General features: G+C 41.0%; 1 protein-coding gene across 14 annotated transcripts in view; it reads left to right on the top strand.

Moving 5' to 3' along the window:
- Snap91 (synaptosome associated protein 91) overlaps positions 1-26706 on the top strand; it is a 115584-nt gene that overhangs the window by 36208 nt on the left and 52670 nt on the right. For all 14 annotated transcript variants that reach the window (XM_037207816.1, XM_028875521.2, XM_028875520.1 and 11 more), the window contains exons 3-9: positions 3717-3859; positions 4493-4568; positions 5257-5359; positions 6858-6951; positions 8406-8517; positions 18975-19081; positions 22709-22750. In XM_037207816.1, the coding sequence (XP_037063711.1) occupies positions 3717-3859; positions 4493-4568; positions 5257-5359; positions 6858-6951; positions 8406-8517; positions 18975-19081; positions 22709-22750 (677 nt within the window). The remainder of the gene's footprint in view (positions 1-3716; positions 3860-4492; positions 4569-5256; positions 5360-6857; positions 6952-8405; positions 8518-18974; positions 19082-22708; positions 22751-26706) is intronic.

Below are 26706 nucleotides of genomic sequence, written 5' to 3'. Positions count from 1 at the left end.
TTTGTGTTGTGTATGGGCATGTACATTCCACCGGGCACTTATGTGGGTCTCAGTGATCAAACTCAGTTGTCAGGCTTGGTAGCAAGCATCTTTACATAACACTGAGCCATCTCACTGCCCCACTTTTTCTTATTTTGTGATAGTAACTACTACTGAGTAGGGAGTCTGGTCATTGTAGTCTGAAGTCTTTTAAGCTTCATTTAAATTAGTGGTTCAGAGAGAAACACTTCAATCACACAGCTGCTTTTCCTCAAGGCAACCATTGTTCTGCAAGACTAACACTTCACACATGCTTCCCACGTGAAGACATAGGTCACCACATGTTTCCTGCACAGGGCCAGGGAGTAAATGCTATGGGCTGAGGACCACTGAATTGAGTGTCCTGACCATTCATTGGCCTGTGTCACGGTAGAGTGAACTCAGCCTGAGATGACACATGGATGGCTACGTCCCAACAAAGATTCACAAAAACAGGGAACAGGCCAGATTTTCCCAGTAAGCTGTAGTTTGCCAACCTGACCCAGTAGGTGGAAGGATGAGCGTACAGCCAGGTGAAGTGGTACACACCTGTGTTCTGGCTACTAGGAAGCAGAAGCAGGAGAATCCCTTGAGTCAAAAAGTAAGAGACCAGCCTGTGCAACATGGTAGTAACCCTCAAGGTGATATGGATTACTTCCGTGTCACTGACAAAATACATAGCAGAAACAACCTAAGAGAGGACAGAGGGATTTCTGCCCCTGGTTTCAGAGGGTGTCAATTTCTCAGCCATGTGTACTCTGTATTATCAATGTCATTTCTTTCTGGATTTTTCTATTTGGCCTCAGCCTGCTAGTTCCTATTTTGTTTTGTTTTTTCCCAGTAATAAAAAGTTTCTTCTTTGGCCCTTTCCTTTCCGTTTTTCCTCAAGTGAGCCTGAGTTTGACAGTTCCATTGACAAGCATGGTGGCCTGTCTGTCATCCTTACAGTTTTCCTGGTGGTTCAGTTAAATAGGACTCTGTGTAGTGTTTGACCCTGATGACCCCTAACTGTTTCTGCAACTTTTTGAAGATATTAAATAATAGTCTGAGATGTCTTTGATTTGATCCTTATTTACATGTTTAATTTTCCTTCTTTTGCATGTTCTGTGAGTTACATCTTCTATTTGTAGTTTCGGCTCTACTGTAGTTTCAGTCTACCAGTGACTCCCAGTTTAGAACTAGGCCAAATGTCTAAACTTAACATAGAGTCTGCTCCAGGTCCCCACCACACATTTCAACATAGATGCCCAATGACTGTCCAATGGCTCTTTCAAGGTTATCGCTAAAATAGCTTATATATCCCTCCCAAACAGCTTCCCTCCATTCTCAATAAATAGTTTACTGGTCCCCAGGGTGAGATCTGAAATTGCCTGAGAGTCTATTCTCTTTCCATCTAATGTCTGTCCCTCTACCTGCAAGTCTGTCTTGTTTGCCTTTTCTTTCGGCTCTCATCTCCCCACCAACCTTCCTGCATTCTCATTAGTTCAGTTCTGTCACACCTCATCCTGGCTGGGCTTTGTAGCTTCCTCATGTATCCTCTCAGCCCATCTTTCCATACAGGGGTGAGTTCCCCTTATCCTGTGCCTGTGTGTATCTTGGAGATAGTACTTGTAGCACAGACTACTGTGGTGGTTCGTCATTGTCTTGTATTTGCCTGCTAGAAGCCCCATTCCTTCCTTGTTTCTGAGATGAAATGGAACACTTCAGTGAGGTTATATGTGGCTCTTCCTGGGACATATGCGACTCAACCGAAGCAAACACAATCTATCCTCAGACACTTAACCCCCACACCACCACAGCTCTTCAGAGATGTGCAACTCTGAAGGATCCGTGCTGGATGTGTCTTTAAAAGGCTCTTCTCAGGGAATGGAGTTGGTTTACAGGTTCAGAGCGCATACTGCCTTTCCAGAAGACCTAAGTTCAGTTCCCAGCACCCATGTCAGGTGGCTCACAACTACCCATAACTCATGATCCAAGAAGATCTTTAGCCTCTGAGGGCACCCACACTCATGACACACTCATGAGCACATAATTAAAAATAGTAAAAAAAAAAAAAATCTTCTTTGAAGTTCTTCTCAAGACTGGAGAGATGGCTCAGTGGTTAAGAGCACATACTGCTCTTGCCGAGGACCCTAATTGGATTCCCGTCACCCATGTTGGTTGGCTCACAACCTACCTGTAACTCCAGCTCTCAGGCATCTGACACCTTTAGCCTCCACAGGAACCTGCACTCATGTGCACTGCCCAGACACAGACACAGATATACACAGACACACACACACTGCAGACAACCCAGTGATACCTTAGTTCCTGGGAAACTCACTGATGCAAATGCAGAGAGAAGCAAACCACCCTGATCTTCATTCAAAATCTACGCTTTCCCATCAGTAAGCTGAACATTTCTCTATTTCACAAGTAAGATTTTTTTTAAAAATCACCCAAAAAAGCTCTAGGCTTCTAAACTTAGAGATATTAACAATTGTTCTGAATTATGAATAGACCAAAGTATAATTATTTCTTAGTTCACATATTTTTGAAGTGCCAGCCATCACCCCTATCCTGTCAACATATTTTCCCCCCATATTTTCTTTAATTGTAACTCTCATCCTTCGAGAAAGCTTTCCTGGTCCTTTCCAGATGTAGCTCCTGCTCCTAAGACTTCCCTCTCTATCAAAACCATTGGGTTGTTCAGATTAGATGTGGATAGTGAAATGTATTACACAGCTTTTGTATCTTACTATCTACAGCCAGATCAGAACCAAACACTGTCTGGTGTTCTTGGAGATTGATGAAGGTAATGGATGAATATAGTGGGATCCTTTGCTCATTTGCTATTTTGCTTCTGCTACATGACAGCATATTTGTTAGCATGCTTTAAAATTCAGATCCCAGTGAAATACACTTTTAGATACTATGTTGCAAACATACATTTCTGTTCTTTCCTCCAGACAGTGCATTAGATTAGACATTATACTTGGAGTGGTGGGAGGCTTAACTTGCCTGGTGTTTGTCATTAAAAAAAAATGCCATCTGTACCAGCAAATGGGGGGGGGGGAATCAGACAAGAACACTTTCCTCGTTTGCTTTGCATTACAAACACCATGACCAAAAGCAACTTAGAGAGGGAAGGGTTTATTTCAGCTTGCAGGTTACAGTGCATCCTGAAAGGATGTCAGAGCAGGAACCCCAGGCAGGAACCTAGAGTCAGAAGCTAGAGCAGAGGCTATCGGGGAGCGCTGCTCCCTGGCTTGCTTGCTGAATTTGCTTTTATACAACCTGGGACCACCTGCCCAGGGGTGGTGCTGCCCACAGTAGGCTGGGTCCTCCCACATCAATCATTAATCAGGAAATACTCCCAAAGACTTTTCTTCTACATGCCAGTCTTAGGGAACCATTTTCTCAATTGAGATTTTCTCTGCCCAGATGACCTGAGTTTGTGTCAAGTTGACCAAAAGCTAACCAGCGCAATACAGAAGAGAATTCAACTGGAAAAAAAGTTTAAGAATAAATAAATATACTGGTTAAAATGTATATTTAATAGTTCATATGTAAGAATGCTACAGTGTAATTTTTTTTATTAACTCTTGTCTAAACAATTTTGAAGTCATGCATGCTTTACTAAATAATGAGCTTTAAATGTTTAAAGTTTGAGGTGAATTTTATATGTGATAGTTACTGGATATCTTATATTTTCATAGATTTGATCCAGGCTACCAATGAGACCAATGTCAATATTCCTCAGATGGCTGACACCCTCTTTGAGCGAGCGACGAACAGTAGCTGGGTGGTGGTATTTAAAGCGTTAGTGACCACACACCATCTCATGGTGCATGGAAATGAGGTAACCCAATACATGACTGTTTCTTGGTAGAGGCAGGGGTGGTGAAATATGATGGTAATTTATGACCCTTGAATTTTCACTCATGACGCAAAGAAGAAATATGTGCTTCCCATTCACTCTGAGTATAATTTCAACCTTGGATTTAGCTATCTTTAGAAATGTATTTTGAGTTGGACCTGTATCTCAGTGATACAGAAGCATTTAAGTTTATAATATGCTTTATGAATGTATGAGCAGGTGAAATGTTAAAAGGAAGGATCAGGAGGGCCATTTTCCTACAGGAAGTATTCCTTTGTGTCTTCGAATGAAGACCACTTTAATGGAATGTTTACTTTTGAAAAATATTGATAAAATTAAATTGCTTCTTTTATATGCAATTTCTAGTGAAGCCTATTGAATTTTCATTGTTTCTGGCATATACAGAAGTAAAAGGTCACAAAATTTAATTATGATTCAATGACTGTTTCTCTGGAGTTTTAAAAATAATTCCTCCCTTAGAGAAAGTGAGCAGCATGGTATGCTTTGAAACTAAGTGAACACAATAAAAAATTGTAAACATAAGTAAATCATCAGAAGTTATTTAAAGGTATGATGTGAAAATATGAATATTTAATTCTAATTTTTGTTTTTCAGAGATTTATTCAGTATTTGGCCTCTAGAAATACGCTATTCAACCTCAGCAACTTTCTGGATAAAAGTGGATCCCACGGTGAGAAAATAAAATCTGGGGGTGGCCATTAATCCCAAGTCATTGTTACAGATAGTCTCATTGGTCTCTTAAGAACATAATATGAAAGTAACAGATTAATTATTTCATTGTATACAATTTAGCATATGAAACATATATTAATTTTACTTTATCACTTCGAGTGTTTACTTTAAAAGGTGAACCTTGAGTGAATCTGTCTTACAGTTTAGGAGATGAGGGAACTAAAGATGTCAATCAATGAATAAGAAAAAAGATTCCCCTCTTAAATGTTTTATAGGTTAATGCAGCTTGAGTTGTTACCTCTGGTTAATTCATTCTATGTGCTTGCTATTTATTACATACATGTAAGACTAGATAGACCCATACCAGATGGCTGTGTGCATTACATAAGAAACAGGCTATTATTTGTAACAGTGAACACAAGTCCAAGGAGAAAGATCAGAAAAGACTTTCTGTACAGGACAGTATCTTCACCGTATTGAGTGACCAGAGTGCCCCATATGGAAGACTCTCGGCCTGCAAGCAGGATGGTAAATAAGCCTTGCTGTCACATGTTGAGCTCTGTCTGTCTCTCAGAGGCAGTCATGACAAGTCCTGTCTATTTTGAGGAGCTAAAAAAATAATTACTAGTATGCAAAGTACAATGGAAGACATTGTGTTCATGGCTTCGTTTCCTCTCTTTCCCCAGGTTATGATATGTCTACGTTCATAAGGCGTTACAGTAGATACTTGAATGAAAAGGCATTCTCCTACAGACAGATGGCATTTGACTTTGCCAGAGTGAAGAAAGGGTATGGCTCTTACTCTCTCTCTTATTTATTTAAGCACAGCAAATCCTCAAGGCATACAAGATTTATTTAAACTTATATGCCAACTAACGTTGATCCTGAAAGGCCTGGTTCCCAGTCACCTGAAGAAACAGCTTAGTAATTTGGTATATGAGAAGTTACCATGGAGCTGTGTGGTACTTTGTGTGTTCATGCAGAAAAGTCTGATTTGCTGTTCAGACATTATGTGATGCAAATATTTGTTAAAACCAACTTAACATTCTTTTCTTTTAATTTTCTTTGATGATTTCTTTTTATATTTAATTTTTTTATGTGCATTGGTGTTTCACTTGCATGTAATGTATGTCTGGGTGAGGGTGTTGGATCCCCTGGAACTGGAATTATAGACAGTTGTGAGCTGCCATGTGGGTTCTGGGAATTAAACCACGGTTCTCTGGAACAGTAGCCAGTGCTCTTAACCACTGAGCCATCTCTCCAGCCCCTCAACATTCTTAATGTAAATATCTTTAAATAACTTAAGAAGAGAATTGACAATATTCATTTCAATGTGTAGTGATGTTAGATGAAAATAGTTATTTCTGTGAACTAATTTATTTGTCTTGGTTTTGGTTTTGGTTGGTTGAGACAAGGTTTCTCTGTGTAGGCCTGGCTGTCCTGGAACTTGCTCTGTAGACCAGGCTGGCCTCTAACTCAGAGGTTCGCCTGCCTCTGTCTCCCCAATGATGGGATTAAAGGTGTGTACCACTATTCCTGGATGTTTATATGAATTTTAATTGGGGTAAAAATGAACTTGTGTATGTGGTGATTAGGTTTGAGAGGTAATACTTTCCTAGGAAATATATATACCATAATTTAATTATTGATATTACTTACTGATTAAGAAAGCCTCAACAAAGCAGAAAAATTGAATTTTAATACATTGTTGCCATTTCCTTACCTCTAAATTGATGACTTAATCTGGGCTGACTGAAGTGTTCAGCCAGAAGTTTATGCAGATCTTTTGTCTGTCCCTAACTAAAAGTAGTGGTCAAGTGTTGTAAAGGTTTTCTGTTTTAGTTTAAGGAATTGATAGAGGGACTAGAGATATGGCCCAGCATTTAAGACAGTAGTTCTCAACCTTCCTACAACCCTTTAATACAGTTCATCATGTGTGGTAACCCCCAACCATAAAATTGTTTTCATTGTTACTCCATAACTAATGTTGCTACTGTTATGAATTGTAATGTAAGTATCTGTTGTGCAGGATATATGATATGGGACCCCTATAAAAGGGTTGTTAAATGACACCCCCCTCAAAGGGCTATGACCCACAGGTTGAGAAGCACTGATTGAAGAGCATGTGCTGCTCTTCCAGAGGATCTAAGCCAATAGCCACAACCTCTTAATGCCTGACAGTGATCTCAGGAGATTTACCCAGGAAGTGAGGAGGATGGCTCAGAACAAAGACATGGTCTCGTGTTTGCAGTGTGCACAAGGATGTGTGCTTCTGTTTGTGTTACAGGGCTGACGGCGTGATGAGGACAATGGTCCCCGAAAAGCTCCTGAAGAGCATGCCCATCCTGCAGGGGCAGATCGATGCGCTGCTGGAGTTTGATGTACGTTTCTCACGTTCAATGTTTCTTGCATAATTGGTCTTTGTGTTTTCTGTAAAGGGGCTACAGGTCAGTTAGAGGTTGCCACAGGATTTGCAAGAGAGTGCCTTCATGTAGCTGAATTACAGGACTATTTCATTCATGCTCTTAGGCCCCCAGAGTTTTCCAGAGTTTACAAGCAGTTTCCTCTAAGGTCATAGAAAAGGGTGAGCATGGCATTCTTAGAGCCTTCCGTCCTGAGGAGAATGTAGTTTGTTGTGCTTGTAGGGTGAAGTATGTACAAGGTGTGCCTCAGGCAGCTAAATGACTGTGCTTTCCTCTCAAAAACCATCTGACGTGGACTACTTAAGTGACACTGTCCACTTAAGTGTCCAGAGAGAGTGATTTTGCATTATCATAGATAACAGGTCTTTTCTGGCAAAGACACTAAGTATTATTTATTTGTCAAAAACATACCTGTTGGGGCTGGAGGAATGGTTCAGTGGTTAAGAAAGTAGCTGCTCTTGTAGAGAACCGAGTCTGATTTACTATACCCACATGGCAGCTCACAACCATCTATAGTTCCAGTTCCCAGGGGATCAGATGCCCTTTTCTGACCTCCATGAGCATCAGGCATACAAGTGTTACACAGACATACACACAGGCCAAATAGTGTATATAATTTCTAGAAAATATACCTGAATGTGGCTGCGGTGATAGATACATTGATGCATATGTGTGATAAAGTCGTATAGAACTAAATACAACCGTAGTGTATGCAGTGACTCCCGGGAACTCAGACTGCAGTCAGTTGTGTCGTTCAGTATCCTGCCTGTGACATGACTACCTAGAGTTCTGTGGGCTCTTTACTGCCTCTGGGAGAAAGTAGGTCAATGCCATATGGGATCCCCCTCTTTTACTTCTTACAACTGCTCGTAAATGTATAATTAACTCAAGAATAACAGTTAAAAGGCCCTGACTCATGAAAAGAAGGTATTTTGACATGTAGGAAAGTTCTGAGTCCTCATTGTCAGCTCTTCTGTGATTGGAGTTGTCTAAAACGCTTTCCTCAAAGACTCCTAGCTTAAAGTCTTTGTTAGGATTCCACGACTTAGGCTGTAATTGAGCCCTACTCAGGACAGCTAAGTCTTGTGAAATTTGAAGGAGAAATTACAAACCATCACGCTGGTCTTTGACAGATTTTTACAGTAAGGTCTTTATAGGACAGCTAATCTTAATGTTTTTTCTTTCTTTTAATTTATCTATTTTTAGCTTTCCTCTTCCTTACTAAGGGTTCTAGCTTAGATAATTGGTGCATATGAGACCAGTCATTTGGTAATGCTAGGCTTACTAAAAATTACCCAACATTTTTAGAATATGAGTAAATTTCTCAGTGGTCATTCGTGACATTTTATTGTGATTTAAGAAGAATACTAATTTGATGATGTGCAGCTAAAGTTAAATGCTCGTTTTTCTAGGTGCATCCAAATGAACTAACAAATGGTGTCATAAATGCTGCATTTATGCTTCTTTTCAAAGATCTTATCAAACTTTTTGCTTGCTACAATGATGGCGTCATTAACTTACTTGGTAAGTGACCCCGCTGTGGAACATTGGGCTGATGGGGTTGTGATAAGGCTGACAAATTCAGTGGGGCCGACTCCCTTGTCTCACTTCTTGAGCCCTCAACGAGTACATCAGCAGAAGCAGTGTTGTGTGAGAGGCCATGGTACCGAGGGACTCCCAAGGGTGGTGCTAGCCAAGCCACGTGGCTGAGGGGATAAATCCACAGCTGGGGTAGACATCTAGCACAAGGTAGGCAAATTGATGATCTCCCAACTCAAAGGACCTGTCCCACTGAGAATCAGCAGTGACGAGAGGCACACACCAGCTAAGGTAGGAACCTCTGCTGTCCGGCCTGTTCGCTCTCCCTTCCGATGTCATTACCACTCCTACAGCGTTCTCTCGCCCTCACTGTTAAAAGCCTGTTGGCAGTGTGTGCCTCTTGATCTGCATAGTTATCTATTTTGAAGGTAGATTCACTTCCTTCACCCAGGTCCACCCTGATCGCCTTGTCGTCAATACTTCAGCTTAACGTTGCCAAATCCCTATCATCCAACCCAATAGCAGTTGCTCCCCACAGTTTGGCGGTCTCCCCTAAGTCTTGTTACAAGAGGAAAGGCAGATAGTGTACTATCAAAGACTTGGCTATGAAAATTTCATTCTCTTATTCAGATCACCCTTTTGCAGAGATATTATAAACTATGTTACTTCCAGCTAGTACCAAACTGGGATTTTCTTCTTCTTCTGTTAGCTGGTCACAAGGATTTCCTAGAGGCCAGCGATAGGATTCAAAGGATAATTGAGAGAAATGGCTATGCACAAGAGAGACTCAGTGCTCTGGTAATGGGGCTTCTGTTCACACAACTTGTCTACTTATTCATGGCTTGCTCAACTGATAATATCATATATCCTAAAATATCCTTCTGTTTGTCCAACTTCACAACTTGGTAGATTACATAGTACCCACTCTGTGTCTGAGGACCACTTGGTGCTCTTTGGTCAGGATCTTGGTCTCTAGAAGTAAGCCAACGATGGCTACTCTTAAGGACATCACTGCTGTCTGAAGAAGGCATGGCTTCATTGCCAAGCCCTGTGGACCTGTGCTGGAGCATGATAGAGGGCTTTCATAACATGTAAATGTGTTGCACACCACTTGAGTACCTTTAGATTTTTCTGGAACCAAGGCTTAAGATTGGAGCAGTTGTGGAACTTTCTATTGCCTGAGCTCTCTCTTATCTGTCACTGTGAAGGATGCTCTCCTTACAGCAGCACACACACATGTCCTGTGTGTTTCCTGAAAAACCAAAGCACCTTAGCAGACTTTGAACTGTATCTTAGTTGCAAGGAGCTCCGATTGCAACATGTACCTTTGACATAAAGAGCTCTCTAAACTACCCAGACTTTTAAACACTCAGAAACCTTATTAAGGTGGCATGTCCTTCTGTCTCCCCCTTTGGCATTTATGTCACTTATCAAGACATACCTGCAGTTCTTGCCCACTAGGTACCATCATCCTGGTATCATCAGAGTAAAGTCCTATGGGATTGTGACAACCAAGACAGGTGAATATCCTTAAAATGAGATGATGGTTGTAAGCTTGCACCTCTGCCTGCTGACAGCGACTCCTTCTGATGGTCTCTGTTCACTGGGGGAGAGATCAGTGCATTTTCTACCTCAGTAACTACCTTCAAGGTGCCAAGAATTGCGTTGATTCCTCTCTGGTGAAAGAAGACACATTTGGATCTCTGTGAGTCAGGGGCTCGTTGCTTGACTAAGCTTACAGTAACCATTGTTAACCTCTAAAACATTTTTGCCCAAACCAAACATGCAGAAATGAAGTAGAATTATTATTCCTGTGTCCTCACAGGGATCAGCGAAGCATGGCAACTTTGCTAGGGTCAAAGTGTGCCCCTTTTCAGGAAAAAAGGAAATACCCGCAAGTCATTCTATACATCCCCTGGATATGTCTCCTGGTCACAAAGCTTCCATCCAAACTGGTGGAACATCAGGTCACATCAGTCCCCCTGGGGCAGCAGTATCTTAGAGTCAGCATTTCTTAAAGTCTGGGTGGATAAGCCCACTCCCCCTTTCCAGAGTCCATGTGTAAAGAGCTGAGAAGTCACTATTGTCCTAATATGAAGAATTGAGCAGGCTGGAAAACTCTCTGAATTTAGAAGAGGGGTTGGCACAGTACCATTGGAGAGGCTGACTGGTATACATAGCTAAATCCTGGCTAACCAGGTGGAAAGTCAAAAGTAAAAACTGCCATGGGAACAGGGGCGGAGGGAGGAAAACCTGAGGGACACATTGCTGGAGGCAGATTACAGACAAGTGTGGAGGTTGTGACCAGGCCAGTCTTGTTTTGCTTCTAGGATCTCAAACTGGTTTCCTGTACCCCGTGATGAAATGGGGTAAAGCACAGGTACCCCTCAGTTTAGGATTGTTTTTCATCCTGATAAACTCAAGTTAAATCTGATAAAATTAGGTGGAAAATGTGAACTAGTGAAGAACATACTTTACCAAATTCATGTCTGATACCAAAACACATGTTCTAAAAACTCAGAGAGTATCACTTGAATGTCCCCCAAACTACAGGGCACATAATTTTTGAACTCTAGAAACTAAAGCATACCCAAAAGTGGCGGGGGGACAGGAATTTTGGAAGAATCAAGATGGGCAGAGAATCATTTTACCTGTAGAGAAACAAAAATAAGAATTCTGTGCACAGTCTTCTCAGAAGCCAGGCAGAGAAGGGAACAGACTGAAGTGTGTAGAATGTTGAGAGGGAAATTGCACCATCCTAGGATCCCGCATTCTTGGACGTTACCCTTCATGGGACTGGTGAAATGGCTCAGGTTAAGAGCATTGGCTATTCTTGTAGAAGACTGGGGTTTGTCCCCAGCCCACATATCAGGCAGCTCATAACCACATGTAACTCCAGCTCCAGGGAATCTACCACCCTCCTCTAGCCTCTATGGGCATACACACTGAAGGAGACCTCAAAGTGAGCATAGAATACCCCAAGACCAAGTTCTCCGCACAAAGGAGATTTATTTGCCCCAGAGGGACAATGGGTAGGGAATAAGAGACAAACACAGGAGATAGAGCACAGAGGAAGAGGGAGAAGGGAGGAAGGGTATTTGCCCTGGAAGGACAAAGGACTGCCTCTGGATAGAGAGGAGACAGCATGGCCCAGAGGCAAATGGCAGTTTGTAAAGGGGAAAAGGAAACCTGACTTAGAATGAATTGGGTGGGTTGGGGTTTGGTTTTTTTTTTTTTTTTTTTTTTTTTTTTTTTTGCTTGTTTCTTTGTTTTTTGAGACAGAATTTCTCTGTGTAGCTTTGGAGCCTTTCCTGGAACTCACTCTGTAACCCAGGCTGGCCTGCCTCTGCTTCCCTAGTGCTGGAATTAAAGCCATGCTCCACCGGTTTGTTTTGATTGGGCTTGTTCATTGGGGTAGCCAGAAGGGGGCTTTTGCTTGCTGGACTTAAATAATTTGATAGCTGGACCTTGGTAGGCAGCCTCAGAAGAGGAAGTGGCCAAATAAGGGAATAGGCCTTGGTGGCTCGAATGTAATGTAATGGTTTAGCAAGGAAGAGGGGATGGGGGATGGACAAGGCCTGCCAAAGCCCCTTCACACACACACACACAAACATAAAGATAAAAAAAAAAAATACCCCAGATAGAGAACCAATGACAGACCAAAGTATGGATACCACCAAAGTCCAACTTGGTGAACCAATGAGTTTTATTGGGGATATTTACAAGAGAAGAAATGACTCAAAAAACAGCTACCTCACCAAAGCCCATCCCACTGTGGCTAACAGTTCATGGAAATCTGTAAACCTGGAGCACACTGTACAACCTGAGGGTGGCTCGACAGATTGAAGAGTGTGTTTTCCAAGGAGCTTAATCTCTGCTTCTTCCAGGCAGCTCAGCTTATTTGAGTGTCTCTCAGCAGTTCTTGCGGTTGGTATATGCTGGGGGTGAGTCTATGAATCTGATCAGTTTCAGGGACTTCCAGAAGCTTTTTAGTTGCTTGCTTCCTGAGCTTAATGAACTTTCAGTAGAATGGAATGTTTTCCCATCGGTTAGAACATCCTGTGTCTTAAGGGGCTTCCCTCCAAGATGGACAGTTTTATGCTGAAGGAAGGTGCCACACAACTCCAGTCAAACAAAAAATAAGTCAAGGACTTTAAAAGACACCTTCCCAGCAAAGACACAGAAATGTGAAATAAGCGCATGAAAAGGTACCGCCTACTGTGACATCAAGTGATGAAAATCTAAACAGGCTGGTCTAAAAACAGTACATCACCTGTGATTCCAGCTGTATGTCATTCTAGAAAATTGAAACTAAGGAAACAGTTTAAAGGTCACTGCTGGTTAGTGGGGAGTGGAATGAAAAGGCATAGCACAGGGGATTTAGGCAGTGTACACGTTGTGTGACACCTGAGCAGTGAATTTCTGGACATCAGAGTCACCAGGAACACCACCTGTGGACTTTGGGGGGGGGTGACTGGATGTGACAGCATAGGTTTGTCAACTGAGACTAATGCAATATCCACACAGAAGTTGAGTATGGAGCGTTTACACCTGGTGGCAAGAGGAATGAGGAAACTTTCTGTGTTATCCATTCATTTTTGCGAAAATGCTTCAAAACTGGTTTTATGGCTTTGTTTGTGTTAAGTGTGTATGTATGCATTTTAATGTCCAGGTAGGCGTATCTTCTTCCCGGCTGTGCTTCTTTACTCTGGGACAGTCACTGGACTGAGGACCAGGATAAAGCATGGTTAGCAGAGTTTAAGGACCTTCCTCAAGAGCGTATGGAGTCCTCATTAGGACTGAGTTCCTAATTCCATAGGTCTGAGATGGGGCCTGAGAACCTGCATTCTCAGGAAGCTCTTGAGAGGTGTATTCCTGCTAACAAGAGTAGTTCTTGGTCACCTCTGCGTTAAGCCGGCACCTGGATGCTCAGGCTCAAACCGCCAGCCTTTGGTGTGTTTACCCAAGCTGATAAATGGCTGATCATATTGCAAATCTAATTTGCTGCTCTTTCTTCCCTGCTCAGCAGCTTTAGGAGTCCATTCCAATTTTCTAATTTGTTATCACTTAGGGTTGATGAGTTCATGGCACGGGGTGTGGGATGGGGTAACTGGGTACCCAATCAGATTTATATTTCAGATCAACATACTTCCTAAAGTTTTGTTTTGTGTGTGGGGTGTTTTGCCTGCGTGTATGTTTGTGTACCATTACCAGTGCCCATGGGATCAGAAGAGGGCATTGATCTCCTGGAACTGGAGTTACAGAGAGTTGTGAGCCACCATGTGGATGCTGGGAATCAAACCCAGGTCCTCTGGAAGAGCAATGAGTGTTCTTAACCTCTGAGCCATCTCTCCAGCCCCTAACATGAATACATTTTTAGAATTAATAAGTTATTAAATACTTCTAGTAAAATGTATGTTTTTGTTTAGCTGTAACTAAATTTGTTATCTTGCTTTTTATCTGGCAGATGTCCAGTCCACAAAAATTTGTGAGATTTTGACCTTCTTTTGGCATGTGTATTCTCCCTCCTGAGTCAGACTCTGTACATATCTGCCCCTCAGAAAGCTCTAGACTAGAATGATCTTCCCCTGGCAGCCACGGGGTGCCAGACCTGGAAGCCAGCCTGAGTGATCTTGTAGTTGCTTAACTCCAATGTAGGTGAGGAACTTCTACATACAGCCTCATGATGTTCTCTGTGACATCATGGCATTTCTGCAGGAAGACAGCTGGGAAGAGGAATTGGGAGGTTCAAGCAAAATGAGCCCCGCCCCCCAAGCTGGAATATTTTCTTTCTGTCTGAACAGGCTGGTCTTCCTTAGACCTTAGTATCTTATTCTTAATAGACTAGAATTACTGGATTCTAAATCACATTTGGGGTCATAAAGCAGCTGGCAGGGAGAGAGGGTTATGGGAACAGAGGAATTGTGTATGAGGAAAATCTTATTTTCCCAGGAAGCCTGGGCTGACAAGATACAGTCTTGGGAGTACCACAGTTGGACTTTGCCTCAAGCCTAACATGAAATCATGTGTTTTCCTTCTCTTTCTAAAGTTCCTCAAAAGAAGTGAGAGCAGCCACTTATCTCTGTTGTTTTATTAGCCTTGCTCCCACTGTGGTGGACTAGCCCATGGCTTGCTAAGCTTTGTTCTAGAAGAATGTAGGAAGCTTAACACAGTCTATGGTGATCCCAGCTTTCTGTGGGCAAAGATGGTCATCACCTGCAATTCTAACCAGGTTGTAAACCTGATCCCAAACTGGAGTCTTCATCAGGTACCAAATACTGTGTCTTCAAAACAAAACAAAAACAGAAAAAGAAAACAGAAACTGCTTTACATTTTCCACCTAGAGAGGAATTTATATAGGAGGTTGGGGGCTTCTTCTATAATTAATGGAAGCCTCCAGAAGCTGGCTCTGGGCTCTGTCTCCTGAAGGAACGCCTAGGATAGAGTGCCCATGTTTACAGGATCTGCTTCTCTGAGGCTGCCTCTTCAGGTTACTTGACAAATAAGAAGCTGCAATGGCCCAGCTTCTTCACAGCACCAGGCAGCTGGGAAATGGACCCTTGAAGCTGTAATCCCGGATTAAGGATGATCACATGACTGTTACTTTAATCATGACTCCTCTAAATCCAGGAAGCTGGGCAGTGGGTAGCAGGATGCTAGAGGCCAGTCATCTCAGCTGCTCGGGCTTCTGCCTGTCAGAAGTAATAGACTGAGCAGCAGCAGAAAGGCGCAGGAAGACAGCTCCTGCCTCAGGGTTATCTTGTAGCTCTAGTCCGTGTGCAGGGCTGAGTCTGGTGGGTGGGGCTAGTCACTCACATCAAGCACATTGCTCTGGGGGGACGGAGAGATGTTTGCCTTCTTTGGGGACAGATTTTTGCCCTAACTATGAAGTTCAAAACCAAATGAATTTTCATTTCAGGTTAGAGATGTTACCAGATATGCAGATTTTTCCTATTAATTTTTTTTATAGGTCACTCTTACAGATGTGTGCTTGTTCCTAGGGCTTATGAGCCACCAATCAGTTCTTTCTGTCCTGACCATTTTGATGAGTGTCAGCATTGCGATTCTTAGTGTTTGTAGCTTTGGAAATCCAGATACGGGATTCTTCCCTGACCCTGCACCGTCGCCGAAACTGAACTCTTGAACTCTTCGCTCCTAATCTCTTTTCTCATCAAGCCATTGCTCTTTTTCACCTGCAACCCCGATTATCTTTGTTGCTCATCGTTCTGGGCTCCGCAGCCTGCCAGCAATGACATCTTGTTGGTTCTTTCTCATCCCCTCTCACTTAGCTTTATTCCTATTTCAGCAGCAAGAGCAATGGCTTTGGTGCCTGCGGTTCCCTTAGCAATCCGACAAGTTCAGCCAGGTAGTTCTTCCCTCTGTAGTACTGACAGCCGCTCAGCCGTGTTGATTTCATACGTAGATGGCATGGAGAAGGCAATTTCTGGTTAGATGAAAACAATAGCTTATGTGAGCCATTTTAATTTTTAATTTGATAACACTAGCTCACTGGCTAAATTGGGAGGGGAAAAGGTTATAGGACCATTGAATTGTTTTCTATCAAGGACTTTTGGGAAGTGGTCCAAGCATCTCTTTCGTTCTGCTGTGTAGCCTCCATCAGATGGTCAGAACTGCTCTTGGTAAAGTAACAGTCTTAACTAGTAGATAGGCACACAAGACTGGGCTCTTGGTTGTTTTGAGGCAAGTGTGTGCTTTGATTATAGGAGTGAGCCTTATCAAAATGTGTGTTGGTTGAAATCAAAGACTTCACGACTGTACTTTGTGTGTAAATTGGAGGCAGTTTGGATGTTCTCTTAGTCCAGGTTTCCAATGCTGTGATGAAACCCCATGACCAAAACCAAGTTGGGGAGGAACAGGTTTATTCCACTTACAGTTCCATATCACTGTTCATCCTTGAAGGCAGTCAGGGCAGGAACTCAAATAGGGCAGGAACCTGGAGACAGGAGCTAATTGATGAAGATGCTATGGAGGAGTGCTGCTTACTGGTTTGATATTGTGGCTTGCTCAGCCTGCTTACTTATAGACCCCAGGACTGCCCACCCAGAGGTGGCACTGCCCACAATGGACTGGGCCCTCCCACATCAATCACTAAGTAAGAAAATGTCCTACAGGCTTGCCCACCGCCATGTCTTATACAGCCTGATTTTATGGAGGCATTTTCTTAATTAAGGTTCCTCCTCTCAGATGACCGTGGCCTGTGTCACTGTGACATAGAAACTAGCTGGGGCAGGTGCTAGAAAACATGAAATTGTCACAGAGAAACTCTGACATCCAAGTGGGATGTCTTGCTTAACTAAGGCCTAGTTATATCTATGTGGAAATCTATTCCAAAGTCGATGCTGAAACGTATCACAGTTTTGCAGATGTCAAATTTGATAATTTCAGGTACTGAAAAACAATATGTTATCTTTAGTGGGGAAGAAAAGAGGTCCACTTCCATAGAATAGGACTTTGTCTGGACCCTTCCTTCTTTGACTCCAGGGGATGAAGGAGCCTCTCAGATTCGCCTCAGCAGTAAAACACTGTTTTGCCTTCTTGTGTCCTTGCTATTACACTATCAGAGAAACAACTACGAGATTATAGCCTGGAGAGAGGGCGATTGAAGTCCCTTGTTACTGAATCCCAATTTACCATGAAAAAAAAACAAAAAAAATTCAAGAGACAAAGAAAATTGCTTAACTTCTGATGTATTAATTCAAAGGGAAAGTTGATATTACCCAATTTGATTTCTTTTCTCATGTTGCTTCTGAAGATCGGATGGTGAGAAATAAGTTAGGTGATAGTAGAGAGAAGTAATTTAAGAAATTTGAACAAAATGGTCTGAAGAGCAAAGGGAAGACAGGAAGAAGTATAACTTTTCAGAATAAATCCCAATTTTCCATTTTTGACAGCACAAAAGGGTTTCTTCCATTGTAGCAGCGTGATGCTGTGAGTGGCATTAAAAACCAGGCTAAGGTAGACAAGAAATGATCTTCAGATTTGACCTCTGTTTCCAGCAAGTCGTCCCTGCTGTCATGTTTCTTTTTTATGACCCACTGAGTTTGACCGTAAGCACGAGTGGGGGCCATTTACAGACGTGAGGCCAGCTTTTCAGCTGCCCTTCCTAAAATAGTAATAATAATAATAATAATAATAATAATAATAATAATAATAAATAGAACTCATCTTGCCAAATCTTGGCATGAAGAAAACAATGTTTGTTTCCTTGAAAAAGGCTTGATTTAAGTGCCCCACAGGGAAGGTCTGTGTTAAAAGTCAAATTATCAAAGGCTGTCAACAGAAGGTAATGAGTAGTTACCCCAGGTAAATAGTTCTTCACCTAATTATATATTTTCAAACTTTTCTGAAGAAAATTACCAAAAAATACTTTTGAGGTAGTAAAATTACAAGCTGAATGACATGAAGAACTCTCATTCGAGAGAATATAGACGTAGCATGGCTTTAACCATGTGCAGACTTAGAGGGATGCATTTTTAGAGCAGGTGCCGGCTACCTGCTGCTCCATCTCCACTCTCGACAGCCCTTTACTGCACTGCCCACTGGTCATGACTGACAGAGTGAAATGGTGAATGGCTGGCAAAAACTCTGAGAAAGTTCTAGCTTTCTTTGAAACGTGTATCTGAAAAAGACATTGTCATACTGTCATTAAAACAAAGTGCCCTAACGACCGAGTTCTAGACTGGGGGTTGGATAACAACAAAAGAGAAGGACAAGGTCATCGCTGTTAGTCAAGTTGAGAAAAAGACTAGGCTCATAAAGCAGAAAGTCAGAAAAGGTTTGGTGAGCCAAATGACGTTATAAGAGTCCCCCACTTTATAATTCAAAAACACGCTATAATATTTGACGGAAATAATTTATGACCAGTCTACGCATCAACTTACATGAGTAGAAATTATAAAGAATGCTTCAGTTCTAGAAGATTTAATAAATGATTGGTTTAAAGTATATTGATTATTGCTTTATATGACCAAGTAAGAAAATAATGACCCTAGGGCTGGGATGTCACCTGGTATAGAGCATTCAGTCTCCAGCACCCAAGAGAGAGAGTAGGTAAGAAGGACAGGAGACAGGAGAGAAACAAAAGGATGAGGGTGCTGTAGAATGCAGCCATAGTTTTGAGTTGAAGCTGTCATTAGGAATGGGTTTTAAAACAAATCCAGAAGCATGGGGGTCATGAATTAACCTGTGGTCGTGGGTCCTGTATGCTTCTGACTCAGTTCCTTTGTTGCTGAAATTGCTTCCTGGGGAACAGATGATGACCGTGCACCTTTCTTCACTTACTCCACTTCCCTGTTGGTTCAATTTTAATGTTTTCCTGCCTACGCTTTCACTCAGGCCTTAAACTTTCAGTAGCATTGGAACAAAAGCTCAGAGTAAAACAGAATACTGTTTTCAAACTGCTTATCACTTATCTCTTCTAGAAAAGTTTTTTGAGATGAAGAAAGGACAATGTAAAGACGCGCTAGAAATTTACAAACGATTTCTAACTAGAATGACGCGTGTGTCCGAATTTCTCAAGGTGGCGGAGGTAAGTGGTCCAGGCTTTGTTGCTAAGGTAATCGGAACTAGTGTGCAGCATAACATCTGGTCAGATAAGACATCTAGCACCAGTCCAGGATATATGAGGATGAGAGGTGAGCTTATAGTCACCTCCCACCCGTCAGTCAGAGCAGTGTTCCACACCCCGGCCTCCCAATCAGATGCACTCAAATGAAATGTCCATGGGTTATGACATTGGTTCTCTTTTACAAATTGGCCCAATCCTCCCTTCCCCCTAAAGGCCATTTTGTTGTTGTTGTATTGTAAGAAACTGCTCTATTCTGAAACCTGCATTTGTTTTTAGAAAAATCTATCCATTGTTTATAAAGTATAAGTCATGAATCTTGATCTCCCTTACCCTGTCAGTGACTTGATCACAATGAAAATGCTAAAATATAAATTATTTTATGGAGATTGCACATTGTTTCTTAAGGATATTCATTACACTTAGTCATAACAACTGCAAAACACAGTTGGCGTTCCTGAGATTATCTGTAAATTGGAGTTTTGGTTGGTTTGTTTGCTTATTTTTTCTCTTATGAAATCCAGTACTTGACTTGTGCTGGTACTGGAAGTGATGGCGTTAATGTAGCCCTCTGCTGGGATGACCAGTGGGTCTTTATCTCATGTGTTGACTGACTGCTAGAGTCTGGGGTGCAGTGTGATTGGCTCCAGGCTCAACAGTGAAGCCTGTAATGCTGTGGACATGCCTGTACTTCTTTATTATTATCACAAAATTGCCTGAGGTTTTCTGCTACACAGGTTTCATTGTTTATATTTTGTATGATTTTCCCCATGGTGTAGCCACAGTTATTAGTATAATCTAGTAAAAATTGCTCAGTTCTTTCTGTGAAAGGATCAGTGATGTCCAGGCACTCTGCATAGAAGATTGCTTCATTACCCCACTATCTCCCGGGAAAGGTGCATCCCAGTTTCCTACTTGTTCTAGAGGAGGCAGACACTGGACAGTGTGCAGTGTGTGCACATACTTCCCCAAACGACACTGGACAGTGTGCAGTGTGTGCACATACCTCCCCAAACGACACTGGACAGTGTACAGTGTGTGCACATACCTCCCCAAATGACACTGGACAGTGTGCAGTGTGTGCACATACTTCCCCAAATGACACTGGACAGTGTGCAGTGTGTGCACATACTTCCCTAAACAACACTGGACAGTGTGCAGTGTGTGCACATACTTCCCAAAACAGTAAGCAAAGCAGGCCCCGAGAGCTTCAGGAGAAAAGGATTGCTGACACAGATTCTTACTTTTTTTATAATATAAGTTTGTGTTTGTGTCCCTTCATGCCTCATGTTAGCACAAGTTAAATTTACACCAGTGAAGAAGAGATGCATAGAGAGGCTGTCATTCTAAGGGTCTGTATCAATACAGTTTGTGAATATTTATAAGACTTTTTATGGAATGGACACTAGTTTTAAAAAACTGTTTTACTAGCCAGGTGGTAGTTTAATCCCAGTACTCGGGAGGCAGAGCCAGGTGGATCTCTGTGAGTTCGAGGCCAGCCTGGTCTACAGATCAGGACAGGCACCAAAACTACACAGGGAAACCCTGTCTCAAAAAAACAAAGCAAAACAAAACAAACAAAAAACCCTGTTTTACTAGAATAAGCATCTAAAGTTCATTAGGATAACTATAATAATTTGTTTTCTTTTATATTTAAGTAGTGTTTTTTTTAATCATTTGAACACACTGAAGATAGTATAAAATGATTTGGTTATGATCAGTCAATACAGAAAATTTTCAATAGATGTACAGACCTTAGTTGTGTCCCAAGCAGCACTCATGCATCGTATGGGCTCCTACTTGATGGTTAATCTCTAGTTAGAACTATTTTCCTGAAGTGTCTAAGGAAGGCTTTCAGAATATCATTTTAACAGTGTAACTGCAGCTGAGAGTGTATCTCAGTGATAGAGTGCAGTGTGGTTTGTGTGAGGCCCTGGGTTAGATTCCTGCTGCCACAGATGCTAAGCAGTAAACTGAAAATGTATCTTAGCTACTTAGAAAGTATTACTGAGCTGTCCAGCATACAGATAGTTGGACAGTTTCCATGGAAAGCCTCTAGGAATTGCTTAAGTACGGAAGATGCACCATGCCTTAGACTCTTCAACCTACTTAGTTTCATCGAACCTCAATTTTATAAATAAACAAATTACAAAGTAAATTATAAATAAAATCAATTGCACAGTTATAGACTAGGAATTAAAAGCAATTTTAATATTAGTTAATACATTATCCATTAAATAAATTAGACAAGGAAATCTATGCAGTGCTTTTAAAAAGTAGGACATTCTCAGTGCTGACATGGACATACCCCTAAGCTGTTCTGTTAAATGAAAAATTAAGTCCAATACAAAAGATAAAAATGCAGAGAAAAATGCAATCATGAAATTGCAGGAAAGTGGGCAGACTTGGAAAACACAATATTAAGTGAGGTGACTCGACCTCAGAAAGGAAATACATAAATACATAAATAGTTGTAAGTGTGGATATAGTGAAACACTTAGAAGGGAGACCAAAAGAAAGTACCATTAGGTGATGGGGAAGGACAGAATGAAGGCAAAGGGACACATGAGTCATGAACGAGGACATAAAGCCAATCATTATTGCGGTGTATATTGTGTGGGTGCATGGTGGATAAGTAAATAAAAGGGTGATTGGTAGTGAAGGGTAAGACCCCAAGCTTAGCTCCATTGCTCTTGAATGCCCATTCCACCTAAGTACAAGTTCCCTGAGATGTTTAGTTTGGGACTGGGTGAGGGTTAGGGTGGCTTCTTAAAACCAGCTGAATGATGTTTTTATTTGTGAGTTAATTTGGCCAAAATGATTTTATTTTTAAAAAGAAAAATTAAGTCCAGTGTATCCCATATGTTGTTATTGGTGGAAGAAAATGAAATGCTTATATTTCAAATTTCCTTGGTTATGTATAAACTCTAGAACAGTGGTTTTCAACCTTCCTAATGCTGTGGCCCTTTAATATAGTTCCTCATGCTATGGTGACCCCCAACCATAAAATCATTGTATAGCTACTTCATAACTGCAGTTTTGTTGCTGTTACAAATTGTAATATAAATATCTGAGCCCTCAAAGGGCTCATGACCCATAGGATGAGAACCGCTGCTCTAGAAGAATGTGTAATAAACTGGCAACGTGATTCTGTCTGTGAAAGAGAGGCTAGAAGCTACTCCCTGAACAAAAAAGTTTAAGATAATAACTATTCCACAAGGACTCAGTGGACAGAATTATTTAAATTTTGTGTGAATGGTTTAACAATTTCTTAGCTTCTATTGAACATAAGGGACACTTTTAAAATTTATACTTCAGAATGTTTTTATTTATTTTTGTATTCTAGTAAAATTCTATATACTTGTTATAGCTAATATAGTTAATTAACTATATTAATGAATTATTACCTTGTTATATTGAGTGGGAAACTACATAAATAGCATATGCTTAAAGTAAGGTGATACACAGAGTAATAATTGCTTTACACCAAGAATAGGCTATAGTTTTAACAAATCCTATGCATGATATTACATTAAATGCCAAAAAATCATAGCAACCCAATTAGTAATTTCATTTTTTTTTAATCCACAGCAAGTTGGTATAGATAAAGGTGACATTCCTGATCTCACACAGGTAAGTGTCTGGAGGGCCTATCAATAGACAAGACTTTGATAATTAATAGGTTGCCACAAATGATCATAGTTTGTAAATATTTCACAGATTTTGAGTTTAAGCAAACCAATTTTCTCAGAAATTATTCAGCCTTCCTTATTTTTTTCTAATTATTGATTATCTCTGGAGAGAAAAGGAAGATTTCCCTGCCCATAAGCTGTGACTTCTTTAAAGGCATCTGAATATTCTAACTGGGCTCATTGCTTTGTTATTGAACTTGAACCAATGAGAGCTGTGACTATGTCTGTGACAGAGCGTGGGGTCTCAGAAGTGACTTCCGGTCATCAGAGCACATGAGTGTTCCTTCTGCTTTCCTTGTTCTCTGCATGCACTGGTCTGAAGGACAGCACAGAAGGGAGGAACCTGGTTTCAAGGTTCTGCATTTCCCCTCGTGCCCCTGGGAAGAAGAGGACTTCCTAGATAAATGTTTTAAGTGGTGCTAATAGAGGAGTGATCTTTCTGGGCGTGGTTTGGAAATGACAGGGAAGGCTGGGCTTCAGCTGTCAAGTGTACAGCTCCCGAGAAGGAGAACAGATGCTGAGTTATAAATGGTCTTCAGTATGATTGACAGGAACTGCTGTGGTTTTAACACCCTGTGATGGTAAATTTCAGTCTCACACTAGAAGCAGTATTGTAGGGGGTGTTACAGAGTTGTTCTCTTACATGCTTATAATTGGACCTTTTGGGGGGACCACCAGCCCCCAAATAATGACAAAGAGACTTACTAGTAATTATGAAACCTTGGCCTTTAGCTTAGGCTTGTTTCTAACTAGCTCTTATAACTTAAATTAACCTGTTTCTATTAATCTACATTCTGCCACATGGGTTTTTATTTCTCCTCCATTCTGTATGTCCAATTCCTTCTATGTCTCACTGGCATCTCACTCATGCCTAGACTCATCCCTACTTCCTATTTCTGCCTGGAAGTCCTGCCTAACTTCTCCTGCCTAGCTATTGGCCATTCAGCTCTTTATTAAACCAATCAGGTGCCTCAGGCAGGCAAGGTAAAACAGCAACACATCTTTACACAGTTTGCTCAAATATCCCACAACACACACTGGTCACGAGTTACATGAATGCTGTATCTTTTTAAACTTAGTCATTATAGTAGAAAAGAATGAGATCCCTCTCTTTGTTTGAAAAGTTGTTTTAGCAGTTTGTGTATGTATGTGAGCCTACATGAGTATATGTACACCACATACATACAGGAGTCTACAGAGGCCAGAAGAGGGCATCAGATGCCTTGAATTTGGACCTACAGTCAATTGTGGGTAACCATGTGAGTGCTGGGAACTGAACCAAGGTCTTCTACAAGATCAGCAAGTGCTCTGAACCACGGAGCCATTTCACTAGTCTCATACTCCACTTTTAAATAATTTCATGTTGTGTATTATTAATTTGCCATCTTTATAATTTCTTGAAATATTTGCATATTTAAAGTAATATGTAAATACTACTTTTTACTAAAAATTAGGAAAGTTGAAGGTGAAGACTTTCTCCTTTTATATTACAAAAATTCTTACAAATAAAACTCATTAATTCAGAACATGGTGGCAGTGTATTCTTTAGGGGAGACAGCCCCCACTCATAGATGAAATATTAGTTTAAAATATTTCTACTTCTTTTAGCTTTATCTACTGAAGTATACACCTGAATAAGGTGCTGATATTTTTTAGCATGGATAAATATTAAATATGCATGAAATTTTATTTTAAAAATTTCTTTGTTGAGGTAGATTTATCTTTGTAATATCATAAGAAAATAGATGCTTTGTTTTTTTATCTATAGCAAAAAACTACATTACATTTGTTTTAAAAGATGAGCATTACATATTTAGCTCAATGAGTAGTTCTTAGAAATGGCAAATTTTCTTTTACCCTATAGACAACTCTCACTGTGGGATAAATGCAAACTAGCTATTTAGTTCAGGGGAGCCTAACAGGTAAGAACAGGCCCTCATGTGTCTCCCTTTGGGCAGTCTAGACACTATGAGGGACTATATAAATACCTTTGTTGGTTTTCAGTTTTGAAAATGATAGCAGATCATTAAAAGAAGGGGTACATACTTGAGTTTCCTTTTTAATGATATTATAATATTCATTGCAGCTTATTTAATTGCTCAGGGAGTCTATAGACATATTTAAAGATGTACAGTATATGTGTCAGGACTTGGGAAGCCAACTTGACTCCTTTCTAGAGCCTAAGCTGGTCTATGATAGTCATTAGAATCCAGAATGTTCTGTTCTGTTTTCCTGTGTGCTAAGAGCAACATAAACGTCAGTATTGGTATTTATTTTTAAATTACCACCCCATAAAAGCTCCCCTAGCTGAATTGTATGCACATTTAAACTCAAATATGAGAGTGTGGCATGCTTCTGGAATTTCTTAATTGGTAGTTTGATTATGTTTTCTTGGTGATTATGAGCCACATACACATCTCCATAGATTCTCTTTTAGAGTCCCTTTCTCCAGACTGAGGGAGATCTCTCACTGAACTAGAGATTTGGGACCTCCTAGTCCCCCAACAGTACAGTCAGGTGTAAGCTGAAATGTGAGACTTTCTGAAGTAAAAATCTGCGGAGAGTGTTAAATTAGGATTAATCTAAAGATGAATCTACAATACAAGGTTGTGTGGATCCATTAACTCCTCTGAAATGAAGGTCTGCTCTCCACTAGGCTTCTCCATAGCTTCTAAAGCTACTCCATCTAGCCACAAACTAAACAAAAATGTCTGTCTGGAAAGAATTACATAGGGGCTGAAGAGGTGGCCCAGGTTAGGAGTGCTTGCTGCTCTTGCAGAGGACCAAGATTGTTTTCCAACATCCAAGTCAAGGGGCTCACGAGGGCCTGTAACTCCAGCACCAAGGGATCCAACACCCTCTTCTGGCCTCTGTGGATACTGCACTCAGGAACAAACCCACTCAAACATGCATTATTTCTTCTTCTTTTTTTAATTGAAAATAATTTTTCATATAATATATCTGATAAGTTTCCTCTCCCCAACTCCTAGATACATCCTCCCTCATCACCCACCCAAATCCATATCTTCTTTCTCTCTTTCTTTAGAAAACAGGTCAACAAACAAAACCAGAATAAAGAAAGGAAAAAACACATGAAACACACACACACAAAATATAAAAACACAAAATTGGAAACCATAATATATAAGCAAAAGGCCAATAAGACAAAAAACCTCCCAAACAAAGCAATATAAGACCAAAAGTCTACAAAAATACCACTGAGTGCATTTTGTGCTGGCCCAGTTACTGCTGGGCATGTAGTTGATATACCCAGCGAGACTCTATTGGAGAAAAAACAATTTTTTCTTTGCAAAATAAATAAATAAGAATAAAGTTAAAGAAATGATGGTGACCAGAAGGACTTCCTTTTGAACTTAGAGTAAAAGGGAATTAAAATTTCTAAAAAGGGCCGGGAGGTGGTGGCGCACACCTTTAATCCCAGCACGCGGGAGGCAGAGCCAGGCGGATCTCTGTGAGTTCGAGGCCAGCCTGGGCTACCAAGTGAGCTCCAGGAAAGGCGCAAAGCTACACAGAGAAACCCTGTCTCGAAAAACCAAAAAAAAAATTTCTAAAAAGGGCCGGGCGGTGGTGGCGCACGCCTTTAATCCCAGCACTCGGGAGGCAGAGCCAGGCGGATCTCTGTGAGTTCGAGGCCAGCCTGGACTACCAAGTGAGTCCCAGGAAAGGCGCAAAGCTACACAGAGAAACTCTGTCTCGAAAAAAAAAAAAGAAAAGAAAAGAAAAAAATTTCTAAAAAGGAACAAAGGAATTAACACATACCTTCCACTTTAGAGTGTGAACAATAAATACCCATTGTGTATATAGTATCAGCACATTTAAGTGATTTGTGATGATCAGTGACATTTCCAAAAGACATGTAAAGTAGTGTTTTGAGGA

The sequence above is a fragment of the Peromyscus leucopus genome, chromosome 7, assembly GCF_004664715.2.
Source record: "Peromyscus leucopus breed LL Stock chromosome 7, UCI_PerLeu_2.1, whole genome shotgun sequence".
NCBI classification, from domain to species: Eukaryota; Metazoa; Chordata; class Mammalia; order Rodentia; family Cricetidae; genus Peromyscus; species Peromyscus leucopus.
The sequence above is the reverse complement of the archived record's forward strand: the minus strand, read 5'-3'. Positions and strand labels throughout refer to the sequence as shown.